Source organism: Heterocephalus glaber, unplaced genomic scaffold (assembly GCF_053883595.1).
Source record: "Heterocephalus glaber isolate CG9 unplaced genomic scaffold, H.glaber_assembly_v1.0 deba00000621, whole genome shotgun sequence".
Lineage (NCBI taxonomy): Eukaryota > Metazoa > Chordata > Mammalia > Rodentia > Bathyergidae > Heterocephalus > Heterocephalus glaber.
The window spans coordinates 35501238-35516150 of NW_028258153.1; the positions used below are offsets into that span (position 1 = coordinate 35501238).

Consider the following 14913-nt stretch of genomic DNA (forward strand, 5'->3'; position numbering starts at 1 on the left):
ACTCTGAATCTTGCAACAGAGACATAATTAAGCCACGATAAATCAATGCTATGTTTTACAGAAATGTATATACATACCTTATAGAGAAAACTTTCCAAATAATCTTACATATAGTTTACTTACAAGAAGACAAGTCCTGGGAAGTATTCAGAACCAGAATGTTTCAGATAAGTAACTTCTTTCTTAAATGAGATCTAAACCAAAAGCCTAATAGTCAGATGGCCAGATGCTGGGGTTGGGGGGAACCACTACTAAAACTGCCCTAGGAATGGAGCTTTTTAATCTTATGCCAGGCATGGAGGCAGAAGCCCATAGCACCAACACTCCTCTATCTAAAAAAAAAAAAATTTTGTTATAGTCACAAAAATGACCATGGTACAAAATCCAGTAGCCAATTCTGATCTGTCAGCAGCATCTGAGCAAATCTTCACATTTCTTTCTTTGGCATTCAGAACATTACTTTCTCTCTCCCTACCATCCTTATCTTTTACACTTTCTGGTTCTTATTTTTACAAGGTCTCACCCAGTGTCATGGTCTCACCTAGCAGCAACATTCTAATGATTCCCAAATCTACTTTCAAGACTGGACTATCTGCCGAAACTCCTACCTCCTAACTCCTAGCTGCCTATGTGACATCTCCATGTGGGTATAGGCTTGAACTCTTGAGCAACACCTCTCACCCTAATCTAGCTGAGGGGCAACTCTCCCAGTTACTATCTCAACAGACAATCCAACAGGGGTTCCATCGATATTCATTCCATTATCCTAGCTCATATCCTGGGGGCAACAGGGATCTGGGGAAAAGGAGAGAAAATCAGACTCAGGCAATTTCAGTAAGATTCTTGGAATATTAGTTGGAGGCAAAAAGAAGAGGATTCCAGTTCAATCTGGAGACAATCTGAAGACAGGAGGAAAGAATTACACTTTGGCTTGCAGGTCTGTACCCTCTGATCCCAGCCAATTTACTCTCTTTCAGAGGTACCTACCAGGTGCCTGTGACTATGCTCCATACCTGGCAGAGATGGAAAATGAAATCCACTTGTGGTTCTCACAACAAGGAGGAGATATGAGAAGTACTGGATGACAGGGAAAAGACTAAAATCCACATTGTCTGACTTCATATCAAGAGAATTTTATTCAACTAGTATCCCTCAATAAACTCATAAAAACAATTCAATTTTGTTTTCTACAACAAAATAAACATCATCCCATATCAACATTTTTGAGAGTTAAGCTAAGCAGATCCTGCAATATCCTAAGAGCACTATGACATTATAATATACACAATGTAAAGATAAAGATGACAGAAAGAGCATGCAATTATCAAATAAAGAATATTCACTTATACAAAGATAGTTAGGTTAGGGCATAAAAGTTTGTAATGGGTATGCATCTATTAACTATGGTTATTTTATTCCTGTTTTATTTGGTTTTGATTATTAGTGACTTGTTTATTTTTACTCTGAGCCTCTCAATTCTAAGATTCAAATGTGTCCCAACTCTAAAATTCAGAAATGTGCTCAGAGGAGTAAAATGAAAAGCACTGCTTGAGAAGAGGTCTATCCTGTAAAATTTATAACACATTTTTTATGCAGGATTTTTTCACACCATTATACAAAAATATTTTCTTTGTATTGGACAGAGATTGCTTTTTCTGAAAGGAAAATGCATATGAACAATCTTCAAGGTCAAGAAGGAAAGCTAACCAGAGAATGTGAAATCTTCCAAAATTAAATTCTTTCTTTAAAACCTTAATCTTAAGAGATTAAGAGAACAAAATCTTAAGAGAAATGATGTTTAAGCATGGGAATTTCATAATCTGCCCTTTTAACATAATTACCTGTATTTCAATGCAAATTCAACCTTGCACTTACAAAGCTAAATGAAAGCTTTTGCCATTTTATTTCATCAGAGAGGAAAAGGAAGCTGGGAATTCCAGGCCTTTCAAAGGATTATTTCATATACAAAAAACAACATTTACCTCACATTAAAATCTGCAAGCTAAAATACCAGTGAAAATCTATTTTAAACATTTCTTCACGAGAAATTTTTGATGCCTCTAGTAGGGTTGTTCCCTGTGAGTTTCAACTTCAGAGAATCTAAAAATGTTTTCTAGCTCCTCACGCAATGTCCCCGATCTAAATCTTTACTGAGTGTGGGGGCTGGAGATGCAGCTCAATGGTGACACACTCAGCTAGGGTAGCTGTGATCCTTGGAACACCCCACCCTAAAGACAAGTACAGCAAACAGGGACAGGCCAGTGTTACACTGTGGGCAGCAGTTCCAACAGTGATATACAAATGCACGCACTGCCACAAACAACCACAAGGAAAGTGCACCCCAGGAAGCCCAAGAAAGAACAGCGAATTAAGGAACTACAGTGTTATTAGACCCTAGTCATCTCAAGTCTGTGTATCCTTTCTAATGCCTACTATTTCAAAATAATCAAGCTGTTGTTTTCCACTGAGATATCTCATATTTGCAGGGAAGGGACTGGTAATAATGATTAATATTTCACAATCTGAGAATTCACAATTTCCTTTAAGTGAAATAAAAGCCACATGATATTTTTAAGAGCAAAATGACTGAATTTTTTTCTAGGATTCTGGAGTACTACTTAGAACAGACTTTGTAAGAACCTAGGAAAACTAAACTGAATAAAATACAGAACTGGGTTGGGGATTTAGCTCAGTGGTTCCGGCGCCCGCCTCGCAAGCTCAAGGTCCCAAGTTCGATCCCCAGTACCAATAACAAAAAAACAAAACACAAACAAAAATAAATAAATAAATTAAATTAAATACAGAACTTCTTCCTGATCTCTAATGAACTAGAATATCTTTCAAATAAGTCTAGTACCTTAAAGTTCCTCAGACTCTTTCACTAAAAGAAACTGTAGCACAGGAAATCATAATGACCCTTCAGACCCCAAAGAGACTCTTCAAGTGTGGGCAATGCAAAGGTAAAGTGGTATCCAAAATACAGAAAACACCCTGATTTGTCCCATTCTGATACTCCCACAATTTTAAGGTATCTCAAGTTTAACAGCCTGAAAATTTAACTGCCCTGACGTACCACAAGCAGACCCCTGCACAGCCAGCCCCGGCACTTCATTACCAGCAGTCTATACATGAGGCAGCCTGAGAGCACATGGGATCATCTGCCACCAGCATCCATGGACATCCATGAGCCAAGCCACTTCCTCTTCCTGGAAAAGCTCAACCTACGAAGTTCTGCTCTCAGGAAGTGAATAAATCAAGTGAGAACTCGTGAAACAAGACTCAAGAAGAAAGCTGGAGTCTCTGTGTGATGTCTGGTCCATGAACCCATTTTGTTAAGCACGTAAAAAGGTTTTCTTGCCTTTGGAAAGTCTTAAATCTTGGAGATATGCTTTAAAGTACACAAGTCTAGCTTTTCTTGAAAATAAGAAAAATGAATATAAGAAAGAAGAAAAGGACAAGTATTCAATAAATAAGTGTCTGCAGTAGTGAAAATAGATAAATCTTAAAAAAAGAGAATGTTTACAGGCAGGGGATGGTGATTCCAGTGTTCTGGGAGACTGAGGTAGGAGGACCACAACTAAGCAACTTAGTGGGGCCCCTGTCTCAAAATTTGAAAAGAGTTAAGGATACAGCTCAGTGCAAAGGCCCTGGGTTCAATCCCCAGTACAGGACAGAAAGCAGAGCAGAGAGCACAGCAGAGAGCAGAGCAGAGCAGAGCAGAGCAGGACGTATGTATGTTTGTTCTAACCTGGCACATATAAACAATATTTTACACACAATGAAGCATAATAATAACAAACTCCCACACAGTCAACATCCAGAGTTAGGCAGAGGTCAGGGTTAATACCTACGATGAAGGGGAAATAAATGTAATTCCCAACCTGCTAGATGTCAGATACGCTGAGTTCATATTCCCTAAAATCAAAGAATGAATTCTAAGGAACAACAGAGGTTAAGAGTAGGAAAAATTTATCAAGAGAGATGGCTTCCAAGAGATAAGAGGGGACCCAAAAGTGGGTTGCCAAGGAGCCCACTTCTCAAAGTAAGTTTTATAGAGCAAAATAATGAGGTGAGTACAAAATCACAAGGTGGGAACAATGTGGGTCAAAACTCTGATCAACCAATAAGATTACAGGTATAGCCACTTAGGTAATACTGATCCAGCGGGGAAGCAGATCACATAACAAGTATACATGGAAAGAATAAGGACCTTTTCAGGAAGGGATGGATCAGATATTGGTTACCCACCTGGGTGACTGATGGCTATCCAGACTTTATTGGACCAGGTGATACCAACTGTAGTATAATCTTCAACTTATTGCTTATCCCTTGGGGAGGCATGTAGGCCTGGTCATTCCATCTTTATCTTGAGGCCTGGCCTTCGACAGATGCACTGCCAGTCAGTTTTGACATGTTCTCATCTTCTGCACTGACTCCCTTGAGGACCTAGCCCTATCTAACTGCCTATAATATTTCCACCTAACTTAACTGTCTATAATATCTATACCTACTCATCCGCTGTTCACCTATTCCACCTGCCTTCCCAAACCCAAAGGCAACATCACCTGCTGTCTGTGTTTACTATTCTTGTATTATTTTGTGTGCATTTGTGATTTCATTACACATTTCCACATCCTAAAACTATAAACTGTTTACTTTTGCATGCTTTTGGTTTTATAAAAATTATATCACACTGCTTTTAAGTCAACATTATGTTTTGAAGATTTCAGCCAGATTTGGTGGCACAGACTTGTAATCCCAGCACCTGGGAGTTTGAGGCCAGAAGATGAAGAGTTGAGGCCAGCACAGGCTACAAAGCAAGTTCAAGGCCACTACACAGCAAGGGCCTGGCTGCAAAAAGAATGTCATCCATGTTGTTACATGTATGCATTCATTTAGGTGCAATGCTGTCCACCATTCAATTGCACAAAAAATGTATCCATTCTCCTGTCAGTGAACACTGGTTTTCAGCTTTCTACTATTAAAAAGTTAAGTGTCCCTAGGACACACGTCCAAAATGTCAACAGAATAACTTATGTTTAAGTCCAAGTACCAATTCATCCATTAGTAGGTTGAAATCAAGAATTTTAAATAATAGCAAAGGGTATACAAGGAAAGGAACTTGAACTTGATACCTACTCCTGTGTGTTTAGTGTAGACTTATTTCTTATTATAGGTCTAGTAAAAACAGTCTTAAAGGCACCCCTTTAGGTAGATATCCCCTAAAAATCGCCTAAAAAAAGTATTATGGAATGTGGATGTTCAAATTTATAAGAATGCCAAACTAGTTTCCTAAGTAGCTATACATTTGCCTCCCTCTGGAAGTGGATAAAGCCTCCTTCCTGGATCTACTTCCTCAGGCTTAGTGAAACAGGCTCAACATTATTTGGATAATCTGGTGGATGTACCCATCCTTCCACTGTGGTGTGGATTTGCACTTCTATAGTTGCTGATAAGGCTGGCCACCTTCTCCCTGCTGGCCCCACTCCTCTTCCTTAGTATGAAATGTTCTCTGTGGTGTCCTCTGCCTAACTTCCGAGGTGTAGTGTCAATTGTTGTGTGTCCATTCATCCATGCATGTGCACACACCAATCCTCAGGCAGCTCTTTCAAGTATTTTCTGCCAGTCTGTGGCTATTTTATCTACAGTAACTTTTAATGAATAGATGCTCTTCAGTTTAATTTGGTAGAATTTATCAATCTTTTATGAGATGCATTTTGTGTTTCAAGAAAGTTTTCACTCTGTCAAAATCATAAAAGTTTCAGCTTCTTCTTCTGAGCTTATTAAAAGTCTGCTACTCCCCAGCAATCTGCAATGCATCCTCTGTCACATCTCTCAGCTTCCTCACTCAGGTCTGTTTGGCCCATCTGTTTATCCCAAAGCAAATAATAAGTATACCATCATAATTTCTACATTATCAAAGTAACTCTCCAAGTGCTGACAAGGCAAGACCATTTTCTTCTTCTTTAGGAGTGCTTAGCTATTTTGGGGGCCCCTTTCTTGTTTAAGTCCTTCACAAAATCAATGCTAAGAATTTAAATGTGATTACATTGAATTTGTACATCATTTATGAGAATTAACTTTTTGATACTAAATCTTTCTGTTGAAGAGCATATGTATCTCCATTTTATTGTGTAAATGTCTTTCTTTTATAATAAAGTTTCATAATTTTCCCATATATATTACATATATACCTAGATTTTTGTTCCTAGTATAAATGCAGCTCTATGCATTCTTTTGTCTGTTGCAGATATAAAGAAAAGCAATTATTTTTAATATGGGTCTCACATCCAGCCATCTTGTGACACTTCTTTTCTAATAATCTGTTGATCCTTTTAGCTTTTTGGAGACATTCACACCACCTGAGAAAGACAGTCTTATTCTCTTCCAGACTTTATTTATCTATCCCTCTCCAGGATGGGACACTTAGAACTAGACAGAGGTGGTGACGGGGCCTCTCCTGTCTAGTTCTTGGTTTTAGGAATGGCTTCTAACACTTTACTTTTCAGGAACAGATTTTTCATCATGCTGAGGACTTTCCTTCTATCCCTAGTTTATGGACGGCATTCTCCATGAGTTAATGAATTTGATCATTTTTCAAATGCTTTTGCTCAATCTACTGAAGTGAATATATTTTATCTTAATCACATATTAACAATATTTTCAAATAGAACCTACCCTCACATTCCTAGGGAAACCCCATTGGTCTTTTTTGACAATCTGCTGGATTTCATGTATGTTCCCAGTGAGACTGGCTCCTCCTGTGCCTTTCTTCCCTTATTTTTGTCAGCTGTAAGCATGAAGGTTACTCTACTCTGAGATGAGTCTAGGAGTAAATGCTCACTATACTGATCTGCGGAAAAAACTTGTATAAGACAACTGCAATGTTCTCTTCTTTTCAAGTTCAATAAAACACATGAAATGTAAATCTCTAACATCTAAAACAATCTAAAAGTATTCCAGCCCAGGACTGCTTCTTGAAACAGAAATTTCATATTCACTGGCATAAAGTCTTCTCACTGCATCTTCTCATTATCTTTACAGCCTCTGTAGTGTCGGGTAACCATGACTTCGGAGCATGAATTAAACACACTTTACCTCTACATAATGGGCCTGCTCTAATGTCTGCCCTCTCTATTTTATCTCTGTCTTCTGTCACTAATTTCTAACACTTGTATTACGCCTACCCTAAACTTTCTTGAATTAACAACTTTATATTATTCTTCAAAATAACTTAAGGTAATATGCAACTTTATTGTCAGTGGTTTTGCTCTCAAAACATGAATATAAGATTATGAATTTCCCTCAAATACCACTTTAATCAAACTTCAAATATTTAGATATATATTAATTTTATAATCAGTCTCAGAATTGTTCCGAGTTCTCTTCTTTCACTCCTGAATTATTTAGTAATTCCTTTTAAATTTAGATATTGTAAGGTTCTGAAATCTCTACACATGAATATTTTGCTTCTCACTTACCTGTATTACAGACAGAATAGGGTTGATATATATCAATTTTCTGAATCAACACTCAGGGTCTAGTGTAACACATTTTTGTAAATGCTTTATATGTTGATGAGAATAACATATACTTTCTAATTTGGGGTTAAGAGTCTATTTCAGCAGACTTGACAATCTTATTGTTAAAATCATTTTTATTAACATTTGTGTTTTTGACCTCAGGATAAATCCAGAGAGATGGACTTATCCACAATGATAATTTTGCTAGTGGTAACAAATTTGCCAATTTATTTGTATCATTTTATTTGACTATTTCGAGACTTAGGGATGTGCTTCCTAAAATATGAACCTTTTAGCATATGCTGTAACTCTCTCTCAAATAGTATTTTCCATCTTAAAATTCTGCCTGATATCAATATTGACATGACCCTTTCATTTGGTTAGTAATCTGGTTTAAAAAAAAAAAAGCTATACCAGATGTGGCTTATTAACAATACACAACTGATAGTACACTTATTTTAACAGTTCACTACTGCTTCTTTTTCTACTTTTTTTTAAGATTAGATAAACCTGAGTTCTGTTTTTGTTGCTACTCCCTCCACCCCACCACTTATTTCAAAGTTGTATGTTTCATTCTTAGTCCAAGAATTTTACCAAGAATAAATCAGCCCTAGGTGCAAAATCTTAAGCTCCCCACCAAACAACACTAAGGCCGGGCCTTAAAGGCATTGAGTCTCTGAGAGATAATAAAAAAGTCCTGGGTCAAGCATGAAGCAAGTTGTCAAAATTAGAAAAATCCATGTATATATAAAATTACAGGCAGCATAAACTTTTACTTTCATGTTAACAAACACACAGTACAGGCAACTAAGCCAATGGCCATCACAGAAATTAAAATATGTATGTTTAAAATTTTAAAGGAGAGATAACACTAATAAAGATTCCAAAAGGTGTTAAATGGCCAAATTTTACTGATCTTTCAGATAAGAAATCATTTCTCTGTACATCACAGGAAAAGATGGAAGGCTGTCACCTCATACTATGAAAGGAATGTAATTTTGACAACAACCCAGAAAATGGTAACATAAAAAATGAGATCAGGTTAATTTCATTTGTGATTATACCAAAAATATTCAAGTGATTCCATATTAAAAACCACCACTATCCCTAATCACAATAACCATATAGGATTTATTGCAGATACACAAGGTCAATTCAGCATTACTAAGTTTACTAATTTAACTGTATGTCAGTTATATTTTTGACATGTACTTCAAAATCCACTGATAAATATTAATTTTTCTTAGATTAAAAAATAGTACAAACAGGTTGAAATAGAAAACAATTTGCCTGAATCTGATAATTACTGCCAAAATATTAAAGGTACTCTTCAAAGTGAAAGAGAGATAAGGGTAAACACACTCATCTCAACAGATGAGTACTATACTAAGGCCCTTAGCCAATGTGAAAAAGATTAAAAATACGTAAGATTAAAAAGTTGAAAAAGGAAAAGGTAAAACTGCACAATTATAAATAACTATTAATAAAGAGCTTTTCATTTGGAAAACACAAGAGAATTAATTTAAAATGAACAATAACTAACACAATTAGTAAGCTGGCCTGATATAAAACAAGCACAAAAAATTTAGTAACTTTCCTTCAGACCAAGATAGCAATGAAAGTACTGTATAAGGAAGATCACATTCAAAAGAACAGATCCTATAAGCAAGCCAGGAATAAATCTGAGGGATCAAAAAAAGACACAAGAACAAGACCAATACGAATAAAATGATAAACTTTCTTGAAGGATATTAAAAAGTGAATGGTCCTCCAAAAAAGAGATTCCCATACCTTAGAAAGATTCAGCATCATAAAAATGTTCTTTTTTTACTTAACAAGATTTAATAAACTACAGTTTCAGTCCCAATGGAGTATTTTCCCTTTGCTTTGAAAAATAATGACTTCATATGGAAAAGCTGTTATGTGAATATCAACAAAGAAAAATTTTAAGGAAAAAGAATAATGGTGGGAACCTACTGAACTCAAATAAGAGTGGCACATTAAAAGACATTCTCAAAAAAAAAAAAGACATTCTCTTTAATGCAATGAATAACAAAAGATTAATATACAAATGTCTTTTAGGACTGGTGTTACAGCTCAGTGGTACAGTATTGCTCAGCATGTATGTGGCCTTTATTCAATCCCCAGTACCACAGTAGAAAAAACAAAAAAAATTTTTTAAATAAATATTAAATAATCCGATAGAAGGATGAAGGATGTGAAAAGGCAATTTATAGAAGGGAAAAGGCACATCTAATTTGAAAGATAAAATACCACGAATGCATGTGGAGAGGTAAAAATTAAAATGATGAAATGTGTTTTTATTTTCCTTTGAAAAATTCAAACAATAGCAGCATTAGATGCTGGTGGCGGTACTATAGATCAGGTATTGTCTCCTAACTCAGGAAAACATAAATTATTACAATGCTTAGGAATCTATCTTTATGTAGAAGGATATTCACTGCTTTAATAAAAATTAATAAACAGCAAAAAATAGAACTAAAAATCCATAAATGTTCATTAATGAAATAATTTAAAATTTCTGATGACTACGGATAAGCAAGCAACAGTAAACTGAAACTAGCTAACAAGAAAGTACGCTGATCTGTGCTATAATTCTGAGGAAACAGTATGACAGTATTTGTGCAGTAAGATCCAAGTCCATAAATGTTTGCACAGTTATTTAAAAGACAAAGACATCTGGGGCCGGGGATTTATCTCAGTGGTGCCACAGCCTGCCTCAAAAGCGCAAGGTTCTGAGTTTGATGCCAGGTGCAAAAAAAAAAAAAAAAAACCTTGGGCCAGGGATGTAGCTCAGCAGTGCTGAGCCTGCCTGGCAAGAGCAAGGTCCTAAGTTCAATCTCCAGCACAGGAAAAAAAAAAAGATAAAGACATCATAAGTAAATGGCCACACCAACTTAGGGTTTATGATTAAGTACATTCAATGCTATACCATCCAACATAGGAAGAATCTGTAGTTATAAAGTGTCTTACACAATTTTTTTTCCAATTGAGTAGTGCTATTTTAAAGTGACCACCTGTGGATCAATGATTACCTACTTATAAAGTATTTGACTAAAACTTATGTAAAAAAACAGTGTGTAACTTTAACTCTGACAGGAGAGATCACCACGTGGAAAAGAGAATTAAGTGTGCTTACCAATGTCATTAATCACTGCTCTGATCTTGGAGACAAAAGGACCAACTTCACTGGAATGCATTTTGGCTCTTTCCTTAAGGTCAGCACCTGCAAAGCATTTTATTTACAAATATAATCTTGTTATACACAAAACTGTAAGGCAAAGAACTGAAACTTTACTTAAGATTAACATACAACTGGAAGGTCCCCTGAATCATCTGAAAAAGGAACTCTTACAACATAAGCTCTTCTCCCCAGTGGCTGCCATCAGCTGGAATAAAGCATTTGTTTGCTCATAAACTACAAGGTGTTAGAGCAGTGCTTCTCAAGCTTTCTGGCCTCCAGACCCATCCCATTCTCAAAAGAGAAACTGGATTGCACTGATGGATAATTAATCTAAATGAAACTAAAACCAAGAAAAAATTTAAATGTTTATTCATTAAAAATACAAGTAAAGCCAAGAATGGTGGCACATGCCATAAATGCCTGGTAGGCAGGGGCTGAGGCAGGATGATCAAGTTTGAGGGTAGCCTGAAAAACTTAACAAGACCCTGTCCCAAGATTAAAATACAAAGGTCTGAAGGTGCAGCTCAGGGATAGAGTGCTTGCCTACCACCTGAAAGGGCCTGAATTCAATCTCTAGCACCACAGAAAATAAAAATAAAAACAAATAAACACATCCATGTTCACCAACAACTATACACTGGTCCCAGCACCTAATTCCTGCAAACAGACTGGCAGTCCTACTGACACTGCCCGGGCCTCACTAGAGCAAGGCCAAGCCAACAGATGTGCACACTGTACTCAGTGCCATCAAGCCATCCTGACTTTACAGACGCCAGCTTGGTTCCTACAAACCACATCTGAGAAATTCTGGCCTTAAAGTAGGAACCAAGAAACAATTCATAATTATGATTTTATTACAAAATCCTAATTTTGGAACAAAAAAAAACAGACTTACAGAATTCTTTAAGAGATCCTTAACTTTCTAGCCAGGCCTGGTTGCCTCATACCTATAATCCCAGCACTCCAAGTGGCTGAGGTAGGAAGATGGCAAGTTTGAGGGAGAATAAAGAACATTAACTCTGAACTCAAGACATTTTAATAAAACTAAAGACAGGAAGAGACGGACATCATTAACTCTGAACTCAACAAAGACATTTTAAGATCTAGAAAATGTTGTTCTCCATTCAAACAAACCCAAAGCTTTTTACTCTCTTATTAGTTCACTGTACATGGATCATGACTACGCATGATATCCAGGATAGACAGGACTCATACACTTTCCAGGGGAGGCAGAACTGGAGTCCCCATCAGTTCATATATATTATATGTATCACAGAAAACCTCAAACATATAAACAAGAAACAGAAGTAACATTAAATGCATTACTAAAATAGCAAAAAATAGGAAATAACCTAAATCTCTGTTAACAAGAGAATTAATAATAAAAGTAGGACACTTATAAACACAATATTATATATGAAACAAAAGAGAATTAAGAGTATCAATACAGATAAACCTACTGAAGGAAAAATAGTTACAGAAACATATATATACAACAATCACATAAATTTTTAAAACAAGAATGCTAACAAGAGAAAAAACACAAATAAGATTGCTTATACACAGCAAAGGAAACAACAGAATGGGAGAAAATATTTGCAAACCATACAGCTGATAATTGATTAATATGCAAAACATGTAAGGAACTCAACTCAGTAAGAAAAACCAATTTTAAAAATGGGCAAAGAAGGTGAATAGGCATTTCTTAAAAGAAGACATACAAATAGTCAAAATGTGAAAAAATGCTCAGCATCACTAATCATCGGGGAAACGTAAACTAAAATTACAATGAGATGTTCCCTTACCCCAGTTTAGAATGGCAGTTCTCAAAAAAGATAAATGATAAGGTGCTGGTGAGGATGTCAAAGAAAGAGAAGCCTTGAACGTTACTGATGGGAATGTCAAATGTTATGGCTGTTATGGAAACTACAGGAGGTTCCTCAAAGCACGAACAACAGGACCATCACTATGACCCAGCAATCCCACTGCTGGGCATAAACAAGTCTTTCCTCATTCATGGCTTTCTCCACTGTTCTGTTACCCACTCACAAAAGTGGTCCAAAGAAATGGAAAATTCCAGAAAAAAACAATTCATTAAGTTTTAAACTGCCCACTATTCTGAGGTGCATGATGAAATTTCACACTGTTCTTTTCCTCTCACTGTAGATATGAATCATGCCCTGAGAGTATCCACACTGTATACGATACCCATCTGTGAGGCTTAGTCACCACCTTACTTATCAGACTGATTATCACAGTAGTGCAGTATGTTCAGTGTCCCTTATTTTACTTAACAATGGACATAAAGTACAAGAGTAGTGATGCTAGCAATTCAAATATGCCTTTTAAAAAAAAAAGCATAAAGTACTCTATTTAAGTGAAAAGGTAAAAGTAATTGACTTGCTAAGGAAAGAAAAAAAATTGTATGCTGAGGCTGCTAAGATCTATAGTAAGAATGAACAGGAAAAACACAGACAGATTTAATTTTATTGTGGTTTCACTCAACTGCATTTCACAGATACCACATTTTTTTCAAACTGAAGGTTTGCTGCAACCTTACATCAAGAAGTACTGATAGGACCATTCTCCAAAAATCATGCGCTCACTTCACATCTCTGTCACTTTTTGGTAATTCCCAAAATATTTCAAATTTTTTCAGTATTATTAGATCTCTTATTTTTACATCTCTTATGCTGATTAGTGATGTATAAGGTTACTATTACGATAGTTTGGGGTTGCCATTAAGTGCTCACAGAGAACAGAGAGCTTAAGATACACTATTGAAATGGGGCCATTAATAACCTACAGCCGCCTCTAAGTAAGGGTCCACATGAAAAGATGTCACACATCTCTCACTTCAAAACAAAAGCCAGAAATGATAACGTTTAGTGAGAAACCAAGCTGGAAGCCAAAATAGGCCAAAAGCTAGGCCCCTTGCCCCAAAGAACCAAAGTTACAAATGTATGGGAAAAGTTACTAAAGGAAATGAAAAGTGCTACTTCAGTGAACACAGAAATTGTCAAAGATCAAAACAGCCTCACTGCTGATGGGGGAGAAGTTTAGTAATCTGGACATAAGATCAAACCAGCCACACATGCACTTAACCCAAACCCTAATCCAGAGTAAGGTCCATGCCTATATACTAAGGCTGACAGGGAGTAGGAAGCTATTACAGACAACTCTGAAGCTAGCAGATTTGGTTCACGAGGCTTAAGGAGAGAGAGCAGTGGCGCCACAACATAAAGCGCAACCTGAGCTGCTGTGAGTGCTCATGTGGAGCTGCAGGGAGACACACACACAACGTCCAGCTGAAGTTAAGGCAGCACATCTTCAGTGTGGACAAGACAGCCTCGTACTGGAGGAAGAGGCCATCAGTAATTTTCATAGGTAGAAGGCAATGCCTGGCTTCAAGTTAAATCCAATACTCCTCTACCCTTCCAAATTCCTAGGGCCCTGAAGAATGAGACCACATTCACTCTGCCTGTGTGCTGTGAGTGCAACAACAAAGTTCAGATGATGACATACATCTATTTACTGATATTTTAAGCCAAAGATTGAGAAGTACTCAGAAACAAAACAAGATTCCTCACAACATGCTATTATTCACTGGCAATGGACCTGGTTACAAAGAGCTCTCAAGGAGATATTCAATGAGATGAATGTCTTCATGCCCCATAAACACACATCTATTCTGAACACAAGGGGGAGTAATTATTTACTTCCAAGTCATCTTATTTAAGAAACACTTTCATAAGGTCACAGCTGTCACAGATTAGTGATTCCAAATCTGATGGATCTGGGCAAAGTAATCTGAAAAGCTTCTGTAAAGGATTCCTCATTCTAGACGCCACTAGGAACATTTGTGTTTTATGGAGGAATTCAAAAGTACCGCCAGTAACAGGAGTTTGGAATAAGTTCATACCAACCTTTATGGATGACTTCGAAGGGCTTCTAACTTCAGTGGGGAAGTAACTTCTGATGTAAGAGAAACAGCAAGAGAACTACAATTTTAAAAATTAATGTAAAACTAACAGATGAGGAACTGCTTCTTATGAGCAAAGCAAAGTGGTTTCTTGAGATGGAATCTACTCTTGGTGAAGATGCTATGACTGCCTTGAAATGAAGACAAAGGATTTAGGATACTGCATATACTTCGTTGCTAAAGCAGCAGCAGGGTTTGAAAGG

The 14913-nt window shown here is 36.7% G+C and overlaps 1 protein-coding gene across 16 annotated transcripts in view; it reads right to left on the bottom strand.

The window, feature by feature from the left end:
* Auh (AU RNA binding methylglutaconyl-CoA hydratase) overlaps positions 1-14913 on the bottom strand; it is a 192567-nt gene that overhangs the window by 118383 nt on the left and 59271 nt on the right. For 11 of the 16 annotated variants that reach the window (XR_002391024.2, XR_015449237.1, XR_002391021.2 and 8 more), the window contains one exon: positions 10684-10770. The exons of the other annotated variants lie outside the window; for them this stretch is intronic. Coding sequence is in view for 8 of the 11 variants with exons in the window: in XM_087206371.1 (XP_087062497.1) it covers positions 10684-10770 (87 nt within the window). In the remaining 3 variants the exon portion in view is untranslated. The remainder of the gene's footprint in view (positions 1-10683; positions 10771-14913) is intronic. 16 annotated transcript variants of the gene reach the window in all.